We start from the raw sequence: 27,763 nt of genomic DNA, 5'->3' as shown, positions 1-27,763 counted from the left end.
CAGATACTATGTCCTGTTTTTATTTTCCATTCACCAGAGCCCATGAGAGCGCCTGGCACACAGCGTTCAAAACAAGTTTGGTACCTGGAACCCACTGAACTCACTGAATGTGCGTGCCCCGTAATTACTACCTACAGGTGTTGCTCCAAGAGCGGAGGCCAAGTGACGGGTTCTGCCCCCTCGTCCCACGTCTCTCTGGCCTTATTCGTCAGCGGCGTGGAGGTGGGGGGGTTCCAACTTCCCGAGAACACATTTGTAACGAAATCTCTTTACTCGGATTGGAAGCCTTTCTGGCGTGTTTCCTTTGCGGAGAGAGCACGGATTTATGAAACGTGGCGCTGTCTGCTCTAAAGGCACGGTCTGACCTTGACGGACACCTGTGCTGGGGCGAGGGCGCCAATTCCTTCCCCTCGTGAGTACCGGACCCGGCCCGAGGGGAGCCCCTCTAGGTGGAGAGGGTGATGCCCGCCTCTTTTCCTCCCCCGCGTGCCCCGCCCCTGGATGCCCGCGGGAAGTCGCCTACTCCACCGGCCGCTTTCCGCCAAGTCATCCCCCGGTCCAAGGACTCCGTGCAGCCTCTTTGCAAACTCGCTGCCGCCCCGCCCCCCGGAAACTCTCCCATTGGCTCCCGCGCCGCGGAGGCTCCCGCTCATTGGTCGGTGGGCCGCGAACGCGCGGTGTTGCCACACTTTCCGGGCTTGCGGAGCGCCCCCAGCTGCGCCTCGGGAGAATGACTTCGCTGGAGGATCTGTAACCACATTTTGTGGTTACATCTCATAGTCGGCCTCCCTCCGCGGGAGAAAGGGCCCCTGGAGCAGCGGGCCGAGAGGTCGGGGTACAGAGAGGACCTCGGGTGCTGGGCGGGGGTGCAGTGCAGGGGAGGAGGCCGGGGGCGAGGGGCCGCGCCCGCGAGCCCAGGGACATGGCGCGACCGGACGACGAGGAGCGAGTAGCGGCAGCGCCGGGGCAGGCACCTGCACAAGGGTACCTCCCGGTCCCGGGGGGCTCGCCAGCCGCGAAGATGAGCGCAGAGTCGCAGAGCGAGCCCGAAGCCTGCTGCCTGGCCCTGAATGGAGTTTCTCGGGATAGCCCCTCGGCTGCCTCGGGAGCCCTGGGCAGCCCGCAGATTCAGCTGGCCCCAGAGGAGGAGACCCAGGTTCGGCTGCTGCCCACGGACCCCGGGAAGGAGACCCCAGGGGCCGAGGGCTCCCTGGTGCCCCGGACAGCGCTCTCCGCGCGGCGCTTTGTGGTGCTTCTGATCTTTAGCCTGTACTCGCTGGTCAATGCCTTCCAGTGGATACAGTACAGCATCATCAGCAACGTCTTCGAGGGCTTCTACGGCGTGTCCTCGCTGCACATCGACTGGCTGTCCATGGTGTACATGCTGGCCTACGTGCCCCTCATCTTCCCGGCCACCTGGCTGCTGGACACCCGAGGCCTGCGGCTCACCGCCATGCTGGGCTCCGGCCTCAACTGCCTGGGCGCCTGGATCAAGTGCAGCAGTGTGCGGCAGCCTCTGTTCTGGGTCACCATGCTGGGCCAGTCCCTCTGCTCCGTGGCCCAGGTGTTCATCCTGGGCTTGCCTTCCCGCATCGCCTCAGTGTGGTTTGGGCCCAAAGAGGTGTCCACAGCTTGTGCCACCGCCGTGCTAGGCAATCAGGTAAGGACTAAGACGATAGATGAAAATCGGATCCTTAAAGCACCAGATAAAGTCACAGGCTATGTGAGCTGGGCATAAGCATAGGCCCTCTGGAGGCTTGTCCGTAAATGGAGGAGAGAGGAGGCAGCCTTGGATTAGAGAGGGATTTTGATCTATTTGTAATAACAGAACTTTGAAAACCAAATTGAGCACCTAATCATCTTGCTTTGAGAATTGCCTATAAAATAATTAGCCGAATTGGCCCCTGGATGCCTCACATCATAGAAAACTTGTCAGTGCAGTAATGAGCGAGACTTGGGGAGGTATTATTTTTGTCCTTCCCAGTGTATTTGCGGAAGAAAGGTGTCGGATTTCTTCCCCTTTGAGTGGTCACTGTCAACAGCCCTGTTTAATTTTGTGTAGTTGCAATTGGCAGAGTGCCTGGTACATAGCATTTATAGACACTTATAAATGACTCCTAAGTAAATGTTCTGGTGATAAAGACCTCACAACATTCCTGAGTCCAATTACCGATTTTTAATGGTTAAGAAAATGAAGACAAATCACAGATCTTGGAATCCATTGTAAAAGGGTGGCTTATGTTGCCAGTTCTCCATAAGGGGCTTCCTAGTCTTTTCTAACACCGTAGGTCCAAATCCCATTAGCATTATTAGGAAGAGTGTCTTATGTGGGTTTTTTGTTTGCAGATGATTCTTTTATTGTAGTTTAAATTTTGCATATGGAGTCTTATGATATTTTATGTAAATTGTATTGAGCCGTCATTCAGCCTGGGAATCTAGTTACAAATGTGTATACCTAAAACTTCACCTCTCTGTATATATATTGCTGCCTGTAACTATGTAACGGAAGAACGTTACTTTCCTCCAATCCAACACTTGTTTCAAGATCACGATAAGATTCATTTAAAATCCATAAAAAAAACCGAACTCTACATGCTTATTGCTTTATATTTATTTCCTTTCTCAAAGTACCGAGAGATAGCTTGAATAATCGTTGTTGTGTGTCCAATATAATTTAGGACCAATGTCTTAGTTGTTTGCTTCTGGATGCTTGGATTGGCACTGTTTTCTTAAAGTATTTTACATTTATAAAATTATATTCAAGCCCTGGCTGGTGTAGCTCAGTGGATTGAGCGCAGGCCTGAGAACCACAGGATCGAGGTTCGATTCCCAGTCAGGGCACATGCCTGGGTTGCAGGCCAGTTCCCGGCAGGGGACACACCAGAGGCAACCATACATTGATATTTCTCTCCCTCTCTCCTTCCCTTCCCCTCTAAAGATAAATAAATAAAATCTTTAAAAAAAGAAGGAAAAACAAAACAAAAAAAATTATATTCAAGATTAAGAATTCATTGAGCTTGACATTCATTGTTAACTCCATCGCTATGAATTATCTATTCCATGGATAATGAATGAAAACCTTTACCTGTAGGCAGATTTCCGTCTGACACTCAGCACACCTCGGCCTAGACTGTGGGGTGATCATTTGTGATAATATCCCACATTATTCAGCACTCACTAAACCCTGGCACCAGGGGAAGTCCTTCCCCTGCTTGTGTCATTTAACTTGATGATGTAAGGTAGGAATTGTTACTCTCCCCATTTGATAGATACAGAAGCTGAGGCTTGGAGGGACAAAATTATTTTTCTAAAGCCACACTACACAGCTGTTTTGTGGCAGCATTCACACTCAAGTCTGTCTGACTCCCGAATCCTAGCTTGTAACTACCCATCCAATACTGCCAGGGCTCCAACCTTTTAAAATGTAGACCAGATCATGTCATTACCCTGCTTTGAACTTGCCAGTGATCTCCCGTAGTACTTCAAATATAAAGTCTGCTTTGAATTACAAAACCTTACTAATCTGTCTTCTTTGGCTCTTTAAACAATACTAAACCTGCATTTTGTATCAGCACCTTGCAGAAACATCCCCTCTGTCTGGAATGTTCTCTCTTCTCGGATGGCGTCATTACATCCTCATTGTCACTGAGCTCTCAGTTTGAGTTCACTTTAAATATCATTCAGTGGCAATTCTTGACAATCCCATTTAGAGTTGCCCAGTCACTTATGACATCATTACACCTTAATTCTCCATGTGGTGTTTATCACTGTCTGGTACGTTTATATATTTATATGTTTGTATGTTAATACTTCTTTAGTACCACCACCATTAGACTGTAAATTTCATGGAATTAGGTAAGAGGTCTGAATGTACACAGTTGCATCGCCAGCTTTTATTACAGTGCCTGGCACACTGTAGACTCTCTGTACATTTTGTTGAGTAGTATAGGAATGAGTTTCAGACTCCTACAGATACTGGCCAGCTGGATAGTTCCACTTGGATATCCCATCCGACCCCACCAATCAAGATGGACTTTGTCTCCCAGCTCATTCTCTTCATGTCTCCTGCAGCTCTTGTGCTCCTCGCCCTACTCTCCACATTCATCCAGTGTGGTCCTTCTGACAGCAGATCTTCCTGGGCACTCCCCGCAGTAGACGTCATGGCCCCAGGATAAAATTAAAACTGTCTGTGTGGCAACGCGTGACCCTCCAGCTCGGCCTCCTGCCAACTCAGCTTCACCTCTGTCTATACCCGCCCCCCACCCTGTTCTCACATACATACTTTCTCTGCTCCCGGGGAAACGGTGCTCTACTTATAATTTCCCACAAGGTCATGTTCTCCCCTTCCTTTGTACGTGGTGTCCCCTGGGCTGGGAACACTTCTTCACTTGGCTGTCTCCAGTTTCTTTAATTTTTTTTTTAATCCTCATCTGTGAGGATATATTTATTGATTTTAGAGAGAGGAATGGGTGTGGGGGGAGGGGGCAGTGAGAGAGGGAGAGAAACATCAATGTAAAAGAGAGGCATCCATCAGCTGCCCCTGTACACACCTGAACTGGGCATCAAACCTGCCACCATTCCCAGCCATGTGCCCTGGCTGGGAATTGAACCTGCAGCCTTTTGGTGCACAGAACGACCATCCAACCAAAAGAACCACTTGGCCAAAAAATACACAATTTCTTATTCAGATCTTTGCTCCTTCGGAAGCTTTTCCTGAACTTCAGGTCAATCCGAGGTGCCCCTCAAAGCACTGTCTTGGCTGGGGCGACCGTATGTATGTTCCAGTTCGCCCGGGATAGTGCAGGGGCCCGCAGTTGTCCTGAGTAACTACTCCCAGGGTCCCAGGGTCCCTTTCAGTCTGAATAGTGTTCTTGTTTGGTTCCTAAATTCCTTGATCTTCCCACCTTGTCATACTCACCACACGCTCTCGTGTGTCTGTGTGTAGGGTTCTTTTGTTCGCTTGTTTAATAGGTCTGAATAGAATGTGTATACAAAGAATTGAGACATGAGAAGGCATCGGCTCAATGCTAACAAATCTCCAAGAATTAGGATTGGGGAAGGTGGAGATTACCTAGATATTTTTAAGAATTGGAAGGCCCTGGCTGGCGTAGCTCAGTGGATTGAGCACGGGCCTGCGAACCAGATGATCATGGTTCGATTCCCAGTCAGGGCACATGCCTGGGTTGCAGGCCAGTTCCCGGCAGGGGCCAGTTCCCGGCAGGGGATGCACAAGAAGCAACCATACATTGATGTTTCTCTTCCTCTCTCTTTCCCTTCCCCTCTAAAGATAAATAAATAAAATATAAAAAAAAAAAGAATTGGAAACGTCAACCAAAATCAGCTGATAAAATCCCTATTGACACTTAAGAAGAGTTCTCACGAGACACTGTATGATTTTTATTAGACTAGAAAGCCTTAACTGGCTCCTCTAAGGTTCCTCATGCAACCACAAATCAGGGGGTTCCCTTGACTGGTCCCCATGTTTTTACACATCCTCCCCACCCCCATCCCACCCCCTAGCCTCTTCGTGAAGCGGGTCTCCATCCCATCACTGGAAAGAGGATGTGAATCGCCCCACAGGCGTCCGTCTTCCAGTGCCACCCCTCGCGGATGCCGGGTCTCCATGTGTTCTGGGACACCATGTCACATTACACACTGTTAAGCTGCACCTCTGTGCTAGCCACATTAAACAATGACTGACAAGGAAGAAGTGGGGTGTTTTTTTTTTTAATTATCTACTCAGCCCACTTGGCGTTATTTCAAAAGGTACAATACTCTTCTTCATTTATCAGGGACAGAAGTTAGACATTAACTTCAAAAAAATCAGCAAATGGCTAACAGAGTTCCTGGAAAGTTGGTCAAGTCTAGAGTGCATCCTAGAAAAGAGGAGGGGCCAGTCAGGTCCCCCCGCTTTCCTGAGTTTCCCCAAATACCGACCCCACTCTAGGTGGAGAGAAAGGCAGCTTCCAAAAAGGAGCATTCATCAGGTGAGGCACTTGCTCCACGTCTGCCTACGAGCACCAGGTGGGGAGCGTGTCTTCTTAACTAGATCTAGGAAGTGAAACGCGGACTCCATCTTCCTCCCCTAAAGGGCTGCCCAGTGCTTAAAGAATTTTAAAAAATGGCTAAGTAAAAGCAAACCCTCCACACACTTCCCCCACCTACCCCCCCCACCCCCACCCCAGGACAAAGAAAGAGAAATAAAACCAGACGTCCCCGGTCACTCTCCAGGGGGAAACGGAGAGAGCAGCTTCAAGGACCCGAAGTCATCCGCCGCAGAGTCATCACAAGCGTCCTTGTTTTTACACAGACACCTGCTGTGCAGAAAGGGCTCTGGAGAGATGCTCACAGCAGCACACAAGAGTTGGCTCCTTCGGTGTGGGAGGCTCCAGGGCAGCCAACATTGCTTCGTCGAGTACCTTCTCTAGGCCTTGCTGTGTGAGTGCAGAACAGGCCCCATCCTTGGCAGCCTTCAGGTCACCGGCCAGCTTTTCGGCAGTCTCCGGGTGATGGGCTTCTGTTTGCTCTTGGCAAGTTTCTCAATAGCTGAGGGTCATCTCTGAATCAAGTTGGGTCCCAACAAACAAGACAGAAGTCTTTGGACAGTGCTGAGTTATCTCAGGCGCCCACATCTCCTTCAGCTTTTCAAATGAGGATGGAGAGACCACTGGGAAACAGGCTAGAAACACATCTGTTTGCGGACAACTCGGTGATTGTAATCTGTCGTAATCCTCTTGCCCTGCAGTATCACAAGGTCCACCAGTGTATGGCTGGCCACCAGTCATCACTGTGACTGCATAGTTGTCAAAAACAGTCAGTTCATACTGAGATGGAAATTTGTTTGCTGTGTAGGAGGTCCGGAGGCGTGCTTTCCCAATGGCACCATTGTCCACAACAACACACTTAATTGTCTGCATTGCTGAAACAGTTTTCTATCCACTTTAAATACTTCAAACCTGACGGTGCCCTCAGTCTCTCCACTGGGGCGTTCCTCACCACACTCTCTTGTAATTACCTGTTTGTCTCTGTCCTGCTTTTGGTAAGGGAGCAAATGAAGTATTTGCTAAATGTCATCTCTGCCTTCCTCGTCTTTTTGAAAGCTTTTTCGGGCCCTTCCTCTTCACTTCCATCACCCAAAGATTCTAATATCTCCCTCTCTTGGGCTTCTTTTAATACATTGATTTTGTTTCTCTCGTTGTGATTATCACCCTTTCAGCCTCTTGTTTTCCTTCCTTATGTGGAATTCACGTAACAAAAAAAGAAACCAGTCGGAAGTGTGCAGTTCCGGGGCACTTCCTGCGTTCTCAGTGTTGTGCAGTCATCACCTCCGTCTAGTTCCCAAGCATCCTCATCCACCCTCGGGGAAGACCAAGTACCCACTAAGCAGTCCCTCTTCATTCCCCCTACCTTCAGCCCCTGGCATCGGCTGATTGGCTCCTTCTCTCTGGATTTACCTATTCTAGCTATTTCCTATGAATGGAGTCATATAGTATGTGACCTTCTGTGTCTGGCTTTTTCCACTTAGAAGCACCTGACGTACACTAGCTGTCCTCTTTGCGTTGTATTAATTGGCAGCGTGTACTTTTTTTCTCTTCTAACGACAGCTATTAACAGGACTGTTTATTTTACAGCTCGGAACTGCGGTTGGTTTTTTGCTACCACCAGTTTTAGTGCCCAACACACAGAATAACACAGATCTTTTGGCTCATAATATCAGTACCATGTTTTATGGAACATCGGCTGTTGCCACACTATTATTTGCTTTAACAGTGATCGGTAAGTGGATTATTTTCCCTAAAGCTTAAGTAGATAAATGCATGACAAACACGTGGGAAAAAAAGTAACCAACCCTGAGGATTTGTATTGCTATCTCAAATGCCATTTGCTTGTTTCGTTCTTGCTGCGTCCCTGCCTTGCTTGGGTCACGAACACTGTAGCCTAGGGCTCCGTTATGGTGCATCTATTTAATGTTGTAAAGGGTTGGAAAACTAATTCATCCCGTTAGTCCCCCTACTAACTCTTCTTCCCTGGTGAGTGTCCGTTTCAAACGTATTACCCGCCTCCTCTTTGCATTTGCTTCTCCACGATCTGCATTTTGTGCTAACCCAGGGGGAGCAAGTTCTTGCCAGTGCTTCCAAACGATGCGCACAGGCCACAGCTTTCCTTTGGCGATAAATCCTTCTGAGGACCCTCAGTTTAACAAGTAACTGGATCGGAAAATGTCAGCCAGTGAATGCTCCTGGGCCGTGGCAAGCTGGTCGGCGGAACTTCAGACTGTGGCGACTACCTACTCGTTAGGCCCCTCCAAAGCGCTGTTGCCACCAGCCGTCCCTGAGTCCTCGTTGGGGCCTGTCTCTTGAAGCAGTTGGTCCAACTCGGCGGCCAGCTGCCATCATCAGTTTGGAAGAAGGTTTGGGAAGGTCTGCTTTTTAAAGTTTGTTTTTAATGGGAAACAATTTTGATTTCAGGGAAAAGGATTTAAGGACGCAGCTGCTGACTGAGTTACGGCACTGCCCCTTAGGCACCCAGTTGTGTTAGAATTGTTAAAATTCACAATTAAATTGGGTTTTTTAATTTATATATTAACTTTTACCATGGCTGCAACCGTTATGAAAAATTCAAGTTTTACGATCTCCAGATAAGAAATCCTCAGTTTCCCAAGACAGGTAGGCGGAAGACTGTAGAGAGTTTTGACAGAGGCTGCCTTGACAATGACCTCCAGGATCCAGGCACAGGAAGCTCAGCCCACATATTAATTTCCCTTACGATAGTAAACAAAGTATGTTCTCCCCACCATAAAAAGTAATCTGACATGTGCAGTATACTTATGGTTGGCTTTGTGTTTCAGGTAGTGACTGGCATGCCCGCTGTGTGCAGACGGCCGAGAAAGGCCAAATTACCCCTGTACTATTTTAGCAGTTTAAAAAGGAAGTTTAAAAAAGGAGGAAGTTCCCAAAAGAAATCTATATTTTTAAAGAGCAGACTCTTATTTTTCTGACAGCCATATTTGATTGGCTGGATAAAGTATAGTTCATATGCATTTTGCATTAACAGGCCTTTTATGCAGTAGGGATTATTAAAATATAAAATTCTCTTTGCTGGTAAATCTTCACATACATTCCGGTTTCCCTTTTTTATCGTCTTTAATTGTCTCTTTGAAAGAGGGACAGTAATAGGTTGCATATAAGCTATCTGTTGATGTGAAATGATTATACACATGCTCATCATAGGTGTTCAAACATGTATATTGAGATGCTACAAATAGAAGATTTTTTTCCTGTTGAGGGAGGAGCACAAAAAATGACAATAGATGTGGCCGTTGGCATATCACCCTGTGTTATTTGAGAAATTAAAAGACAACTATCTATGTACATAATTACTTACTTATGTACTCATGGCTTGTGAGTAGACAGTGGAAAGAGAAATGAGGGTGGGGGAGAATGGAAAACTTGGACTGGAAATGGAATAGGAAAATAGGGGCTTATTGTCAGTTTTTGCTTGTGACCTATGCTTGTAATCTTATGATACCAAGCATAGTAGAAAAGTAAGATCATATACAGTTGTGATATGAATCTTAGGTAGGAAATTGTGACATTTAAGTAAAAAATTTTCCTGTTTCTTTATATCCAAGTATTCCCTATTGAGAAAAATTTGGGTTATTTAAAAGTCCTTACTGAAAGGTCCTTCATTACTGAGAGACAGTCCTACCTTCCTCTCAGCTCTGCCCACAAATACCACTTTGGGAGCCCCACTAAATCTCATACAATAGTTTAGGTTGCTGGTGTTTCCAGCAATGTGACATACACTAAACTAGTACCTGGCTCTCTTCCTAAAGCGCTGTCTTGAAGGCTCATGCCATGCACTGCTCTTACCCTCCCTCACGGAGCTTGGGGACCATCCACCTGGCACTTCTGGGAATTAGCACAAGCCTTCCACCAAAATGGCACCACCACCCCGTTCTTCCTGGGGGGACTCTGTTACAGTCTCTAACATTCAATTGTTTGGTAGGTGCCAGCCGTGCCTACAGGCACAGTGTCAGCTTATCTCACTGAGCCCTTACAGCGCCGTGAGGGCAACACATTATCATTCCTGTTGTATAGATGAGGAAACTGGGCCCAGAATTCCAGAAAATGTAACTTCCCCAGGGTCACGGCTACTAAATACTGGAGATTAAGTCTGAGCCTAGTCAACCTAACTCTGTATGTAAAATGTCATATATAAAAATGTATCACCTTAATTTTTACTTCATCTTTTTTTGTGGTTCCCATTTCAATTCTGGCACCAGTGGCTATTGTATTTGAAAACTCCACAACAGTAACCAAAGTGTGACAGTTAAAACCCTCACCTTCACGGTGCCCTGAAGCGAGTGGATGACAGAACACAGGAGTAGTAGAATCAAAGTATTTCATGTTAAATCTTTTAAACATGTGAACATATCCACGTGTGCACAATTTTACTCTTGATTCCTATAGGCAGGATATTTACAGATGAGCTGCTATTGTAAACTTTTCACAGAAATGCATTTTACTTCATCCATAAGAATTTCAAGCCCCTGAGATAAATTTACTCTCTGATTTTTACAAATAAAAAAAAATCCTCAAAAAAGATAGTGTAAAAAAAGTAAATAAAAGGAAAAAAGTGTATTTTGTGTAGCACTCAATAATTATAAAATTTTTTACATGTATCATATCATATAATCCACATAATAGCGTGGTTCTTCCAATTTTGGGGGTGAAGGAGCTATAGTCTAAGACAGGAACTGACTTCAGAGGTGGGGCCAGGATTCAAATGTATATTTGTCTTATAAATTAATATGTTTAATATGTGCTTGAATCACCCAGGGATAAATAACGAAATTGAAATATAATGTTATTATCTAATTTCAAAAAGTAGAAGTGGCCCCGTGAAGATGATTAGCTGCTTCATCACGGGAGAGAAAGTTTGAATGCGGTGCCCGAAGTCCTTTGGCTTCTCCGCATGCCTGTTGCCCGGGGTGGAGAATAACTACTTTCACAGTTCACTATTCTATTGGCACAAGTTTTTGGTGGGGAGAGGAGAGTAGGAAGGCAATTGTTTTTCAGTTTCAAAGGATAAGGAAAAAGCCGTATTTCATTCTTTGAAAATGCAGTACAGCGTAAACAGGTTTTTGCTCCTTTTTCTTTACTTTCATATAGACTTGAACCCAACTTTGTCACATTGTGTGGCTGGTAGATACAGGCCCCATTTTGTTCAAGAGGGCAGTTGACTGCCTGAAACAAAAAGATAACACTTGCATTCAGAAAGTTAATCTAGTGGAGTTAAAGGCTGTTAAGAATTGTTGTTATTGCGCATGTGAGTTCAGAACTGAGCCAATCAGACCTATTTTACCGAAGAGATGTAAGACCCTACCTAAATGTTCGTGACGATCTTGTAAGCGTTTTTACATCCTGAAACTTTGTTTTACAACTGTGTGAGTTCTACATCATCCATATTAATAAAAAGAGGTATCTCCTATCTTAACTAGGATGCTTGCAGGAAAGCACAACAGACGTCCTCCAGAGCAAGGAGCAGATAGGGCGAGAGGAAGAGGAGGAATTGCAGCCACTTAAAGTTTTTATGTCTACCAGTCCTCCAATGGAAGGATATTAAAAAGTAAATATTGATGAGTTATGTCTCCTCTTGAATTAATTCAGAGACCTGTGAAAGTAGAAGTCTGTTTTAGTTATAGCATAAGTAATCAATGTTATGGTGAGTAAAGAACTTTATTTTATTATTTTTTTTTAATTTTGAGCAGCAAACAGGAGAACTAGAGAATTACAGTATTCTGTAGACGTGTTAGGGATGATTTCTTTCACAGGGTTTTTCAAACCTGGCTGGGTGTTGGTAGCATTTGGAGAGTTTTGTGTTGAATGCAGATTCTCAGGTTCTGTTCTGGGGGTTCTGGTTCATTGAGTCTTGGATAGACTCTTAAAGTTGTATTATTTTTAAAGTTCTACATGATTTTGATGGACAGCCAGGTGCGTTGGATTCAGCCCCCTTTTGAACTACAAAGCAGGCCTTCCTTGTTGGAAGAAATAGCCACTATTTAAAAAGAAAGAAGTTCTGATGTTTTAGAAAATACTACTTTTTTTCTGAATCCATTTTACCTTCTGTTTTGGTTTTTGAACTTACCCCATTTCATTGATTCTAAAGTGTACATTTTTAAATGAAATCGCTGCAATTGAAGTGTTTTTAATAATCAGTGGCTTGACACGGGGGGCAATTAAGACATGATTATGTGAAAACCTATTGGTAACCTGGCAAGACCCTTGAGTGCCAGCATCAGACCCTCTTAGATTTCACGAAGTAAAGAATTTTCCATTTGTTTTAGTTTAAATTTTTGAGTCAGTACTAAAACTAGATTTTAATTTCCGATGTAGCAAATTTTAGCTGTTCATCTCTCCTATGAAGTAGTCTTGACTTCGGGCTGGCCGAACCCTACAGGAATCTCTCCTGAACCATCTTTTGCAGGAAGTGTGTGGATCCTTCCTGCCCAGCGCAAGGGCGTCTCTAGCCCGCTGGCTGAGAAGCCTGTCTCCAACCCCGTAGACGGGGTGTGGGATGTGCTAACAGGACTTGTAGAATCAGAAACTGTCACACTGTCGTGCCTCTCAGCTCTCCCCGCAGATTTCCCATGTGCAGCCCCAGTGAGTCAGCACGAAGGACCCAGCTCTGCCCCCACGCATTCACCTGGACCTTTTCGTTTCTAGAGTTGTAATTGGATAGATAACATTCATATCAGATTTCAGGAGGAATAGTTGCTAACTCAAGACAATCCTCGAAAAGCTCAATAAGATATCGGCTGCTCTTATCTAATGTTACCTCTGATTATAAATTGAACTAAATTCAGCAGTCGAATGGTTGAATACGTAATAGAATAAAAATTAATCTTGCTTAACTAAAAATAGAAGAATCAGTGGGCCAGGTTGTGACATCTTATTAATGATTTTTCAGGGCTTTCGTTTGTTTGTTTCGCAGTTTTGAATGGGCCAAATCTCTGTTTTAGTCAGTTTCAGTGCCAACCTAGTCATCACTTAGAAGTTAGTGAAGAATGAAAGGTCTCACTGTTGCACTTTCACTACCTCCTGAAACTTAAACTGAATGTAGTGTGCTCACTAAGGAAGACACACTTATTTAATTACCTTTTCTTGTACATTTCCAGCATTCAAAGAAAAACCCGACTATCCGCCAAGTCAGGCCCAAGCAGCCCTTCAAGATGCGCCCCCTGGCGAGTACTCCTATAAGAAATCAATAAGGAACCTGTTCAAAAACATTCCTTTCGTCCTTCTATTGATCACTTATGGTAAGTGTCTGCTTGTATCCTATTTGATGTCTGCAGAAACCTTTGAGCATTGTAGATTCTTTTCATTGACTCTAGTTGCTTGAGCTTTAATTGAGGGAGGTTTGTTAGCTCTGCAAAAATGGTGATAGTACTAGAGTCCTAAACTTAAATTTCGAACTCACAGCAAACACTTCAGGGTGGATTTTCTTACATGTTTTTAAAAATAAGCAGACCTCAAAGAGAGAAGCATTTTCTTCTTCTGTGGGTTCTCCTGGGTATTTTAGGTCCTTTGTGAACTCTAGTTAATGACTGCTGTAAACGTGTGGGAAATGCCGCCAACAGTTGTTTGGTTTGACCTGTGCAGACTGGGGTCCATCCAGACCATTTGATCCAAACTAGACATTAAGGAGGACGTTGTGGCCAGTTGTAACTTTAAAATACTTTCTTCCTTCCAGATCTCTCAGGGTGGCTGGCAGATACTTGTCTGAACTCTGTGGCTTTGACTGCAGACACCAACTCACTTGGTTCGCTTCAGAGAGTTTTGAGAGTTCATTCTTTGTTTCTTACATGAACGCTGTTTATATCAGCCACCAACACCCCTGTATCTGTCTTACTTGCCTTCAGATATTTCCCTCGTCTGTCTTCTTTACATTTTGGGGGGAGGGCACACCCCAATATATAATTGTTTTGCAGCTTGTAACAAATTATGCCCCGGCCCAAGCTCTCAGTCTTTTCCCAGGATTAATTCCTTTTTATTTTTACTGGAAATAGTTAAACACAAAGGTATTACGTTTAATCTAACGGATGTTTATGCACCCACCATCACTCAGCTTCAACACTTACTGTCATTTTGTCTTTCTTGCTCTGTCTCCTCCTTTTCCCCTGGAATGTCTTAGAGCAAATCCCAGGTGTTACAGCGCCTTATCGTTAAGTACTTCAGTATACCAAGTTCCTTTTCTTCATTTTGCTGGTTACCACCGCTGGTTAGCTTGAATCTAAAACTATAATTAGGATGTAGAGTGGTTCACTATTCCCTGTTAGAGCGAATTCATTTCTTTAGCCTGTCATTTAAGGTGGCTGTTCTCCCGTCTTTGTTTATCTCTCACTATTTTTCAATGCAAAATTCTCTTTCAGCCGAGTTTATAACCAATCTTCTGTCTCAGGCACACATAAATCTGCCTCTATAGGCACTTGTATACTGTTAATTCTGGTCTCTAATTGTGTGCCAGTATTTCTTGTATTGGAAATGTACTCCTTTGTTCTCAAGCAGCTCTACCAGAGCTAGCTTCACAGTTATCTCACTCATTGTTCATTTCATTACGTATTCACTTAACGATATCAGCAATGGTGCCCTAGATGCTGCGTGAGCCAGAAAGAGGAATCGGACATGATCTCTGTTCTGAAGTAATTATAATTCAATTGGGGAGATAGTGGAAACATCTGAAAAGTAAGCAGCAGCGTAGGGGGTATTTATCAAGAGGTAATAACATGAGAGAAGTTGCACAGCAGGTGTGTGCTAAAGGCAAACGCTTCCATGATCACCAAAGCAGAAAGTGGGAAACTTTTGCTCATTTTAAAGTCATATGGCCATTCCATTAAATGCCTGGAAAACTAGAATATTTGTCAACAGCTCTAATGACTAGATCGGGGTCGGGGTTACCCCTGGGGGAGAACAGGAGAGGAGGGTGAGGTTCGGGAAGGTCTAAAAAATGAATCTGAAGCAAAGATGGCAAAGTGTTCATGTTTGAAAAAGCTGGGTGAAGAGTGAGAGTTTGCTAAGTTATTCTCTGCACTATTGTGTGTGCTTGAAATATTCAGTGATAAAAAAAGAGAGAAATAATCAACTTAAGTTTCAGCTACGTTAAGAGGCTTACTTGAAGTCACACATCCCGTGGAAGGAAGAACCAGGACTCAAACCTCATCAGGCTTCCTGATAACCAGCTGTTTTCATTGCTCCCATTTGAATCATTCTTCAGTTAATCTTGCCTTACTACTCGCTGTGTGAGTCTTGCTGCAGGGGTGAGGTCCCCGAGGCAGGGTTTCTGTCTTACGCCGTGACGTTCAGTAGCGCGAGTGCAGCGTGGGTACTCAGTGAGCACGCTGTCGCTTCATTGCCATCGACAGCATTGTATGTGGGGTTATGATTTATGGTCAGTATATTGGAGTGTAAATGATAATAGGGAATGCAATGACAGGGTTCTCCTATCGTAATCTCTAGTAAGTTAAGTGCTAATTGTATCAGTCCACATCCTGAAAGGGAATGGCAAGAGTTCTTCATTTTTTCTGTCAAATGAGAAATCTGTTACCGTATTTTGCCAAGTATAATGCGCCCCTGTGTATAATGCACACCCCAATTTTCATCCCAAACTTTCAGGGGAAAAAATCTTCACTTTAAATTTTCTAATTCAATTTTTTATTCATTTATATTTAGATACATGTTTTTTGCATTATAGGGGAATTCTAGCATTTATTTTTGAACATATTATGGTACTAGAAATTTCACGTAACAAATAATTACAAAACACAAGAAAAGATAGAAGGTATTTCAGGTGTTACCCATGTACAGTGTGCCCATGTATAAGGAAAAATAAGGATTATACATGGGCACACTAAAGAATGTGGGCAAAATGTGCATTATACATGGCAAAATACAGTATATTTTCACAATTGTCATAGAGAACTCCATAGCACTTTATGAATTAGTAAATGGTACATTTACAGTTTTCTGCTTATTATTGTAGGTATCATGACTGGAGCGTTTTATTCAGTTTCAACATTATTAAATCAGATGATACTGACATATCATGAGGTAAGCTCCCAACTATATTGTGTTGCTTGCCTGGCCAAGAATTTTTCTTCAGCGGTGACCGTAAGATTAAAGATTTATGACCTTGTTGCTATAAATGATTTATATTTGTTTTCATTGAGAATATATTTAATGCAGTTTGTAAAACATACAAAAGGGAAAGCAGAAATTATTATAGCTTAGGTAATGCCTGTTTTCTTTTTATTCTTAAAAAAATTTTTTTTTATTCTCACAGGAGGACATGCCCACTGATTTTAGAGCTAGGGGAGGGGAGGGAGAGAGGGGGAGGGGAGGGAGGGAGAGGGAGAGAAATGTCAGTGTGACAGAGAAGCACTGATGGCCCCTCCTGCAGTCACGTGACTGCAACCCAGGCACGTGACCTGACTGGGAATTGAACCCATGACCTTTCAGTGTGTGGGATGACACACCAACCAACTGAGCCACATCAGTCAAGGTTCTATTATTCTTTCTTAAAGAAATGATGTGATTGGTTATATGGAAAAAGACAAAAATGTTAAGGAAAACCAATACCAATATAAAGAAGTAAATCTCAAGCTCCGATCTCTCTTTGCCTTTGAAAGGAGAGAGCAGTTGTAATATGTAAAAGCTGTCAGATTAACCTCCTTTTCAGACATCTGTGACTTACTTAAGACTTCTAAGTAAAATCATTGTACTTCTTATTGTGGAAAATCAAGAAAATTTTCCTTTAAAAAATTTATCAGTTGATTTTGAGAGAGAGAGACAAAGAAAGAGACAGAGAAACACTGATCTGCAGCTGCACTTAATTACACACTCGTGGTTGCTTCTTGCGAGTGCCCTGACCTGGGGCTGAACCATGACCTTGGTGTACTGGGACAACACTCTAACTAACTGAAATATCCGGCCCAGGCAAGAGAAGTTTCCTTTTGATTTCTCCATATTTTAGGGTATTTCCCGCTGATTTTAAAATACAATAGAATGCCCTTTATACGTGCTTTACCTTCCCCCATTCCCATCCTAAAACACACACTGAATCTTCCTGTTATGTTATGTGCTTGATTATATCTGATTAATCCCATTGATTGTGTGAAGGTAGGAGAACGTGAAGGATGTCTTTGAATTAGAAGTGTCTGATTAACTTCTCATGAAAATTCTTTTAAGGGAGAAGAGGTGAATGCTGGGAGGATTGGGCTAACACTAGTGGTAGCCGGAATGGTGGGCTCCATTCTTTGTGGCTTATGGCTGGATTATACCAAAACATACAAGTAAGCAAAAGTAGATAAATGTGTGGTGTGCAACCCGAGGTATTTTGGTGGTAAAGAAAACTTTGCTTTTTATTTTAAAAAATGTTTGCAGTGTTATTACTATAAGACTTGATTCTAGGCATGCTTAGGTTCCCTTCTTTTCTGGATGTTTCTGTAGTCTGTATCTTGTCTTACTCTGTTGCTCATATTTAGTCCATCTTTGAGAACTTGCAGACATTATGAACCTCGTTCACCTCCAGTAATACTCACACATACCACTTCTATTCTGAAAAAAAGTCCTTCCTGAGAAACATTTAACTTCGGACAGAAACTTTGTACTGCTCTTTTCTCATGGTGTGAGCTTAAAAACAAACAAAAAGTTGTCCTTTCCTATCAGATTATTATTACTGAACCTAAGGATTAGTGTGGTAAAAAGTTTTGACTAACGTGCCCTCAACTGTAGCACCACTTAACTATAATATAACACATCATACAAACACACTGTTAATTGTATGTGTGAAATCAGCAAGATGCTAATACAGAAGAAAGAGTAACACCAACTGGGAGGCTGAAAGGGGCCTCAGAGGCAGCATCTTTTGCACTGGACCTTTAAAAAATAGCTACAGTTTTTTTAATGGACAGAAACTTTCCATCTGCTTCAGAGGAATGTGAATGAATGAATGAAACTGAGGTGAATTAATGGACCGAGTAAAACGTGCCCCTGTGTCCTGGGCACCCTCAAGGCCCAAGAGATGTTTAATACCTTTATCTCAACCCTTTCAAATTACCTGTGATCTTGAATTCTCTGAGGTAGTTCTCCGATGATTGGAGGAAGCAGGGCTACAGCTTCATGATCATGAAACGGTAGTTAGAGTGACGCCCATTAAGTTTATAGATAAAGGGAGGTGTGTAAAGGGTTAAATTTGTTAAGAGTTTTTGACCCATTATATGATCAGAAAACTCAATAGGCATTGAGACGCGTTCTTTGTTGCCCCGACTGACTTCTCAGGTTAGCTGCGGCTGTGCGCCACACTCTTGGCTAGGAATTGTAGCAGGTGGTGTGTGGCCGATGTCCTTAAGGCACTTGTGGTCTAAATGAGAAAAACCAGGCATTCGCGTGGGAAGAATTAAATAATAATATTACAGACTAAAATAGCTGTCATAATTCCAATGGCGGTCAAGTGCCGATTATGTGTACAGCAAAATGATAAGGGAATTCGGAAGAAAGAAACAACGGTATAAGCTTCAGTGGCTAGGAAAGGCATTTTAGAAAAGATGGAATGTAGTCTGCGTCTTGAAATACGGATAGGGAACCACCCCCTTTGGAGACATAAAAATGATTTTATCCACGTGAATATTCCTCCCTGTGAGCAGTACACGTGGCGTGGGCTTTATTGCCTGTTGCTGTCAAAATCTAAGCGTGGGGCCCATGCTTTGGTGGAAATGTTTTGCATAGATAATGGAAACCTGATCTTGAAAACCAAAGGTATTTATTGCTGTGTGGGCAGAGCAGTAGCTGACCCCGTGATTTCTGTGTGTTTCTGACCTAATACAGATAATCTTTTGTTTTGTTTTAGACAGACTACTCTGCTGGTTTACATTTTGTCTTTCTGTGGGATGCTCACGTTTACCTTCACCCTAGACCTTGGACACATCGTCCTCCTGTTTGTCACCGCAGGGGTGCTTGGGTAAGCGTCGGGTGTGCTTTAAGGGAATGGTGGCGTGGGGTTGTGATTCCGAAGTGTTAGTACTGTATTTTTTAACTTTTCAAGTTCATCCAAGGCTTCTTTAACACTTTAAACGTTAAAAGATTCATCCTGTACATAAGTAATTCTTTAGAAATGCAAAACATAATTTTAAATTTTTTTTGGTTTGTGTAGGTGAAAAACGGGTAAGCCTTACTTAGTCCAAGTAACTTTATTTACTTGTCTTTCCAAGTTGCAAAGACAACTGGTTTAGAAAACTAGCAGTACATTTTTCTCAGAAAAAAAATTAGAAGTTGTTTTCCTTCTCAGTTCCTATGACCTTGGACTGACTGATGAACAGCGGTGCCTTGCCTGAATCTGTCGACTTCAAAGCATTCCCGTATTTGATCATTAGAATAGGCCTGAGAAGTAGAATGATCACCCCATTAATGTGTTACTGTCCTGCTAATTCTATAACTCTGCGTCTATCTTCCTAGTTTCTTCATGACCGGTTACCTCCCCTTGGGCTTTGAATTTGCTGTTGAAATCACTTACCCTGAATCTGAAGGCACTTCATCTGGTCTTCTAAATGCTGCCGCGCAGGTAACCCTCCGTTGTCCTTCCACCTGGGATGAGTCGTTCACCGAATACTCTAGTGGGGAATGAGTTTGCCCTAGATTTTGTTTTAAAAATTCCACCTTTCAATGAATATTTCTAGAAGCCAAGTCAAATGAATACAAGAGCTAAGGAAAGTTCCAGGGGAAACATTATATTTCTTTTTAAAAAGCGGCCCTGGCTGGTGTAGCTGCTGTGCTTTGAGCGCCGGCCTGCGAAACGAAAGGTCACTGGTTTGATTTTCAGTTAGGGCGCCTGCCTGGATTGCAGGTCAGATCCCTGGTTGGGGGCGTTGCAGGCAACCAGTCGATGTTTCTCTCCTTCTCTTTCTCCCTCCCTTCTCGTCTCTCTAAAAAATAAATTAACAGGCCTGGCTGGTGTAGCTCAGTGGACTGAGTGTGGGCCTGTGAACCAAACAACCGGGGGTCCAATTCCCAGTCAGGGCACATGCCTGGGTTGCAGGTCAATTCCCAGCAGGGGATGCATGAGGGGTGATCACACATTGATGTTTCTCTCCCTCTCTCCTTTCCTTCCCCTCTAAAGATAAATAAATAAAGTCTTTAAAAAAATAAAAATACATAAACAAAATCTCTTTTTTTAAAGTGCACTTGATACAATAATTCTCTTATTTTATTTTAGATNTGGTTGGGGGCGTTGCAGGCAACCAGTCGATGTTTCTCTCCTTCTCTTTCTCCCTCCCTTCTTGTCTCTCTAAAAAATAAATAAACAGGCCTGGCTGGTGTAGCTCAGTGGACTGAGTATGGGCCTGTGAACCAAACAACCGGGGGTCCAATTCCCAGTCAGGGCACATGCCTGGGTTGCAGGTCAATTCCCAGCAGGGGATGCATGAGGGGCGATCACACATTGATGTTTCTCTCCCTCTCTCCTTCCCTTCCCTTCTAAAGATAAATAAATAAAGTCTTTAAAAAAATAAAAATACATAAACAAAATCTCTTTTTTTAAAGTGCACTTGATACAATAATTCTCTTATTTTATTTTAGATATTTGGAATTTTTTTCACACTGGCTCAAGGAAAGCTCACCTCAGACTACAACCCCAGGGCAGCAAACATTTTCCTCTGTGTTTGGATGTTTGTGGGCATCATTTTAACAGGTAAACACATATATTGATTCTGAATGGCTTGGCAGGACTCAAGGAGAAAAATGAGGTAAAAAAGCAGGATATTACTTGTTTTCTTTCAATGAGATGAAGCTGCTCATTTATCCTTCAGGTTCCAAATTCAATACAATTACTAGGCATAGAAAACAGAACTGCTGTAACAAGGAGTCAGAGTGCGCCGCACCTGGCCTTAAGTTCTGATTCTGTTACTCCCTAGCTGCATGACTTTTAGACCAGGACTTCAGCTCTCAAACCCTCCTTTGCTCACTCGTGATAGGGAGCTTAAAGCCTGCCTTTAGAGGGCTCGCCGTGAAGGTCAGTGAAGGGGATTCATGAAAAGCTCCTGGCAAAGAGTCTGACACCGAGGACACGCCTCGTCGCGTCAGCCGTTGCCCTGGTGTGGCGGCGGTGAGCCGAAGTCAGAGCACAGTGGAGGGACGAGCGTTTGGCGTGGTTAGCCAGTTCTCACACTTCTCGGGTGTTATCAGGGTAGACGCGAGCAGGAACGTGAATCGTGCCCGGCCTCCAGAGAAGGAGCCCACTGAAGAACTCGTGTCCATCGTTTGTCCAGGCACGTAGTACAAAACTGGACTTGGAGGTGCGACGTGTCGGTAGTGCTCCCTGGCCCGGCGGGGCTTCTGCCATCATCTCGCTTTGTTCCCTACTCTCTGCCCGCCTTTACCAACACGAGAGACAGAACCCTCAGAAAGATGTGAGTCGAGGCTTCTTTTCATGGTTATTGAGTGCCCGACCATTCATTCTGAGACACACACCCCCCCACCATGGAATCTTACCCGCTGTGAGCAGTCATTTGGGAAACACACGGCTACTGAAGGCCGCCGTCAGTCTCATGCTGTGTTTAAGGAGAGTGACTGCCACACGCCCTCCAAGGAAAACGTCCCGCAGGGGCATCTGAGCTCCTGCTTCCTGACAGATGTGGTCTGTTTGGTTCAGATAAACTCTTATAAAAATTATCCAAAGAAACAAAAGCACATCCTACTATCAGGAAGCCTTTCCCCGTTCTCTTTGGTTAGTAAAGTAAAACGTACTAAACCGTGAGACAGGTAACACAGTAACCGCCTTAATGTGACCCATCCTAGGTAATCCTGAGTTGGTTCTCAATCTCCAGGGAAGTTGGTGTGGCTCAGTGGATTGAGCGCGGGCCTGCGAACCACATGATTGCGGTTCGATTCCCAGTCAGGGCACATGCCTGGGTTGCAGGCCAGTTCCCAGCAGGGGACTCACGAGAGGCAACCATACGTTGATACTTCTCTCCTTCTCTCCTTCCTTTCCTCTCTAAAGATAAATAAATAAAATCTTTAAAAAAAATAGATGCTATTTATGCTGTTGTGGAACCGAAAAAGGGAGCCGTTTTGAGCTCTGCGTTCACCTTCTTTGTATAGTCAGATTAATAAATGTCAATTCAAATATTTTCACGTCTAGAGAATTAATTAAGTGGATAAAGAACTTTAAAATAGCTTTACATGGATGCTTCTGCCATCTAAAAATGCTAAGTACTTTGTCTCACATATTGTGAGTATTTTGCTAAGCGAGTGTGATGGATTGTGGATCCAGCAGTCAGTTGTATAGACAGGAAAGAGGGCTGGGCAGTTCCCGAGGTGTGGTGAAGGCGGCACCTTTTCTTTCTGCATTTCCCCCCCGAGGGTTGCTGGGCGTTCTTGCTCTGGGTGACCCAGGGATCGGCATTTGGGCGTAGCGCACTCAACTTTCCGGTAGTGATATAGCTCTCTGTATGGCACGTGATCTGTCTGTAGCCCATTTGCATCCATTGAAAACAGTAGGTGAGAATGCCATTCGTTGTGTTTCTAAATCCTATAATTAGCACTGATGACAGAGGAATACATTTTCTTCCCATTAATGAGAATACGTGAGTGGCCTCTTGGATTTGGCAAATGGTGCGACACGGCAGAGCTGCGCAGTCCGGCGCTGTCACTGCTGAGTGTAAAGCTCGTGTTTTAACAGCTCCACTGCGTTGAAGTGTGATCACATCACCCGCCAGCACCAGTTTCTTTAGTCATGTAAATGCATTTAGAAAGGCCATACTTACATGTCCAGTTACTCAGCGTAAATATCTGAATTTCTAAACCATTGGCATCAGTGACGGAGCAGAATCGTAAGGGGCAGTGTGGATCTCAAAGGAAGCATTGGGCTAACTTTGACAATACCAATTTTACTTTCATCTTTCATTTACTTTGCTTTATGGCTGCTTAGGTTTGTTAACTACCCACAAGCTCTTAGCTTCTTTTCTTACTTTACACTCTCCTTTGAGTAGTCTATGGCACTAACTGCCACATATACTAGTAACTCCAAATCTGTGTCTCCATGTCATAATTAAAATGCCAATGGTTGAGGATAAAGAGAGAATCTTAAAAGCAGGATGAGAAAAGCAGTTGGCTACCTACAGGGGAATTCCCATAAGACCATCAGCTGATTTCTTCAAAGAAGCTTTGCAGGCTAGAAGGGATTGGCAAAAAATATTAAACGTCACGAAAAGCAGGTAGTTACAGCCAAGATTGCTCTACCCAGCAAAGCTGTCATTTAGAATGGAGGGGCAGATAAAGAGCTTCCCAGACAAGAGAAAACAAAAGGAGTTCATCATCACCAAACCATCATTATATGAAATGTTAAAGGGACTTATTTTGGAAAAAGAAGATCAAAACCATGACGAATAAAATGGCAATAAATACGTATCCATCAACAATTGAATCTAAAAAAAAAAAAACTAAGCAAACAAGAGTGGAGACAGAAATGTGGATAGGGAGAGCAGTTTGATGATAACCAGATGGGAGGGGGCGGGGAATGGGTGAAGAGGTGAGGAGATTAAGTACAAATAGGTAGTTACAGGGAGTCATGGGGATGTAAAGTACAGTAAGGAAATGCAGTAGCCAAAGAACTGATATGCATGACCCATGGACATGAATGATGGTGTGTGGATGGCCTGAGGGAGTGGGGGTGGGGGGTGCTGGGTGGATGGGAGCAATGGGGGAAGTATTGGGACAACTAACAGTATACTCAATATAGTGTAATTAAAAATTTGTAAATACTAAAAAAAAATCTGGACCTGTTATGGGAAGAACTCAGGCCGAACACTGGAGGAAGCAAAGTGGTTCCTTTATTTATGGGCACGGACCCAGAGGAGGCAGTCTCCAAATTCTGGGTCCCAATCAGAAGAGAGCAATTGCTTCTATAGGGTGAGGGATGGTCTGTCACTTAGACCGTTACTTCTGGTGCGAAAGCAAGAAGCAGCTTACAGAAGCAAGAAGCGACATGTTATCTCCAGCACGCAGGGGCCATCGTTATCTCTGGCGCTCAGGGACAAGCAAGAAGCAAAAGAAAAAAACAAGCCATAAACAAGTCATTGCCTGGGTGCTGTGCTATGTTGTAAAATAACTGCCAATTGCCTCTAACAGACCCCGATGTCTCGCACACTTCAGACCATGTCCAATCCTATATGTGTCTCTAGACCTGGATGCTCCAGGCGTCTTATGCTCAGCCCGTCCGGGACTGAACTCACCATCTTCCCACCACGTGTGTTCTTCCTGTGTCTTTAGTTTCAGAGACTAGGACCACCACCCATTCAATTGCCTGAACAAGAAAATTCAAAAGTCACTTTTTTCTCTCTCTTGTGTCTTCATATTCTCTTCTGTGCGTGTTATTGAGCCTTTAGTCGGCATTTTACCTGCTTCATGGCCATTTTTCATGTTCTATCAAACCCCCCAGTCTTACTGGTTCTATTCTAAAACATCTCTGAAACGCGTCCCTTTGCTTACATTTCTCACACAGGCACGTCTTGCCAGCTCTCTGAAGAATCGAAGCCTCTTAACTGACCTTCCTGCCGCTAGTCTTGTTGCCAGTGATTAACCCTCCACGTGGCTGCCCCATTGAGCTGCCTAATATACAGCCCTGGTACCCCTCCCAAAGCTCGTGCGTGTGCCAGACGCTTCAAAAGGCCAAAGTTCACATTGTCGGACTTTGGAGTAGGGAAAGGCTCCTTGACGGAGAAGGCGCCAGCTGGAGAAGATGGGGGTGGGGGGCCTTCGAGCTGCCCCCCATGCCATGGTAGGAGAGCCCAGAATTCAGGCTGCTTTCAGTCGAGGGAAGGGAGAGGGGTCAGGGCAGGAAGTTGACCGGCCACCCGCAGACATCCGGGGGCCAGCAGGGACCCTGGGAAGAGCCAGGCATCTCTAAATCGCTTTGTTCCCTGTTCTTCGCTCTTGAGGCTCCTGAAAATCTTTGAGGAACAATCATTATTTTGTACACACATCCTCACCCCCTCTGAGAGGCACCCCCCTGGGAAGGGGCCATTCGTCCAAAAACTTAAGCCTCAAGAAGAATTTCTCTAATGATTGGCAAATTCATAGGAGCAGCTGTTGGCCTGAAGGCTGTGGGGAAATGCAGGCCAGAAGTAAGGTAGAGACGGAGGGCCAGTTTCACTCTGTCACAGACTGATGGTGCCCTCCCCTCTCAGGTGCAGTGTCAACAATACCTGCCAGCCCAACCTCTTCTCCACAGCCTCCCGCAGGGACCCCTGGTGACCTTAGTGCCAGGAACAGGCTGTGGGCTTCCTGTCCCCATGTCTTTGCATAGACTGCATCCTGCCGGCCCAGGTGCCTTCCTCTCCTCTCCTGTGCTGGACAAGCTCCTACTCACTGTTCAAGTTTCGATTCAAATACGTCTCCTCTGGCGAGCCATCCCGGATTCTCTTGGGCTAACACGGGCGTTCTTTCCTCCCATGCAAAGCCGAGGTGTTGCAGTTCTCGGGCAGTGTTATGATTGTTTGCACGTCAGTGTTTCCCTCGATTGGAGGGTGCTTTAGGGAAGGAACGGCACTGTTCATCTTTGTATCCTTGTTTCCTAGCATCCTGTATTTGCTCACCAATTAATGACTTCCTAATTGAGTTGATGGCTTAGAGAGGTACTATTATTTTTTTCGGACTGCATTGATGCTGTTGTATACTGTGGCACCGTGGTGTGCTGCATTTGACAACACTGAACAAGAGTTAGCAGCACTTGGAGCAAACTACGTTCCTGAACACCCTGTGGTAACTCTCTTGATGTTTCTCTGTTTCAGCATTAATCAAGTCTGACCTGAGAAGGCACAACATAAATATAGGAATTACAAACGGCAATATTAAAGCTGTAAGTAATAAATATGTGTATGATTATGTGATTGAGAAATGTGTGCATGGAAGACGTGTGAAACCAATCTATCTGCTCAGCTTGATTTTTATTCCTGAGCCTGCTACTATTGATCCATCACCATGGCATCAGCAGATGCTGTAAATTTTCTTTATCTTCTGATTCTTTCTACAGGTACCAGTCGAGAGCCCCACAGATCAAGAGTTAAAAACTGTTACACTGTTTGAGCAGGCAGAACCAGCAATTTGAGGTGGAAGGGAAAGTTGGTATCCCGTGATAATTAGCACTAAGGCTTGGTTTTTGGGTGATGAGAGATGGGCACGCACTTGTACTGTGGGACCCCGACATGCAATCCCCGTTTTTGGTTCATTGTTAATTTAAGCAATATTTTACTTAGGGTGCTTTTGTTTACATCATCTTAACACTACCATTTGTCTAACAAGTGTCCCATTTTTGGTCTCAGATGGTCGATCTCAAAGTAAGCTTCTTGACATTTATTTTTTCAAAAGGACATGATTTTCTTTTATGTAGAAAGTGGAAGCCTGGATGGCTTCCTCTGACAATCATGTGGAGGTCTGATCCTGTTCAGTCACCTAAGAGCACAGTCAGTTTGTTTGTAAAATGTCCAGGAGGACCACATGCACTATGGCAGTCAGGAGCCAGTCTCCTGACTGGCTCCCCGTGCGCCCGTGGGACCCCCTCCATGGGAGCCCCTCCGTGCAAGTGTGGTGTGGCAACGCGCCGCTTCCCGTCCACCAGGGACGGCACTGGGATCGGACTTCCAGACAGCCCCTGTGACTTTCCCATCTCTCATATTCTCATTACAACGCGCTTTATAACAGGTACTGTCAATGACCATAGGAACCATTTGGTGCCGATCGGCTCGGTCTCATGTCCTGATGACGCTAAGGAGCCAGACGCGGGCCGTTACCTTGAGTTCTCTGCTCTGTGCCTTCTTCCGTGGCAGATGTAGTAACACTATTTTTTCACTCCAGTGTGAGATAGAGAAGTTTTGTACTTATTGGCTTTCTCACATGTTCCTTTTTGGGGGGTGCAATATATAACTTCCTAGTGAGAATTTGCCATGCTGTGTGTTACTGGCTTTTCCACGATTTCTTGTGACATGTCGTATACTTTCGCCTTGAGGATTCCTGAGATATGGAAATCTCTGCTCAGCCCGGGGTCCCAACTCCATGGGGACCGCTGCAAACACTGTGCACTCTAACTCTCCAGTGTCCTTTTTATGACCCTGCTCCTCGGAGAACTACGGCACCTGGGCATGTGCTCCCTCGGTGTGTCGGGAGAGGGGCTGCCTGTCTTCACCACAGACGGTACAGTGTCCCCACCGCAGGGACCGTCTGCTCTGTCACACGCTCAGGGTAAGCAGAACAGGACCAAATGTGTTTCCACAGCGCCTACCTCTGCCTGTTGTTTACCATGTGAATTTAAATGTTGTTGGCGTTCTGACTCTCTGAACTGATGCGGGAATATCGTCTTCAGAGTAATGACATGTAAACAGTCAAAATGCTTACATGATGTTCACATACACAAGGGCCAATCAGGTTTACCCTGGGTACCTTGGAAGTGAGTGAGCCCCTCTGATCTGGGTACGGGGCACCAGTGCTTCTCACTGAAATGACGGCGTCCTCTGTCCTCAACCCCACAGTCCCTCACACGGACTCTCCCCCTGGTGGCCATGTCATCAGAACAACTTAACCAGAACCGTGGGCTCCAGGTCCATGTCCTGGACCTGCTTCTAGCTGTCCCTGTCACCAGGTCCATGTCCTGGACCTGCTTCTAGCTGTCCCTGTCACCTTCTGGGCAGCATTTCCTTCATCCCTAGAAGGAGTGTGTT

At 44.6% G+C, this 27,763-nt stretch overlaps 1 protein-coding gene and 1 pseudogene across 3 annotated transcripts; one reads left to right on the top strand and one right to left on the bottom strand.

Moving 5' to 3' along the window:
- Positions 1 to 27,763, top strand: FLVCR1 (FLVCR choline and heme transporter 1). 3 transcript variants are annotated; one of them, XR_005063796.1, is made up of 11 exons: positions 2 to 1,660; positions 7,632 to 7,776; positions 13,181 to 13,321; positions 16,042 to 16,109; positions 17,247 to 17,350; positions 18,907 to 19,017; positions 19,512 to 19,617; positions 20,631 to 20,742; positions 25,841 to 25,908; positions 26,083 to 27,643; positions 27,685 to 27,763. XR_005063796.1 is itself a non-coding variant. In XM_037027527.1 (10 exons), the coding sequence occupies exons 1-10, from the start codon at positions 923 to 925 to the stop codon at positions 26,485 to 26,487; spliced, it is 1,641 nt and encodes a 546-aa protein (XP_036883422.1). In that variant the 5' UTR covers positions 1 to 922; the 3' UTR covers positions 26,488 to 27,741. The 3 variants fall into 3 exon arrangements, 2 of the variants coding, with proteins under 2 accessions (XP_036883422.1, XP_036883421.1); XM_037027527.1 differs by having other exon boundaries at positions 1 to 1,660; positions 26,440 to 27,741; XM_037027526.1 differs by having other exon boundaries at positions 26,083 to 27,741.
- On the bottom strand, positions 6,303 to 6,973 carry LOC118974273 (cell division control protein 42 homolog; annotated as a pseudogene).

This window comes from Sturnira hondurensis, unplaced genomic scaffold (assembly GCF_014824575.4).
Source record: "Sturnira hondurensis isolate 20B ecotype Veracruz unplaced genomic scaffold, ASM1482457v3 Scaffold0019216, whole genome shotgun sequence".
Lineage (NCBI taxonomy): Eukaryota > Metazoa > Chordata > Mammalia > Chiroptera > Phyllostomidae > Sturnira > Sturnira hondurensis.
This window is presented reverse-complemented; position numbering and strand designations above follow the sequence as displayed.

Coding starts and splice junctions, on each gene's coding strand:
- FLVCR1 (XM_037027526.1), top strand. CDS start 923: ATGGCGCGACCGGACGACGAGGAGCGAGTAGCGGCAGCGCCGGGGCAG. Junction 1,661..7,631: donor CCGCCGTGCTAGGCAATCAG/GTAAGGACTAAG, acceptor TTTATTTTACAG/CTCGGAACTGCGGTTGGTTT. Junction 17,351..18,906: donor GATTATACCAAAACATACAA/GTAAGCAAAAGT, acceptor GTTTTGTTTTAG/ACAGACTACTCTGCTGGTTT.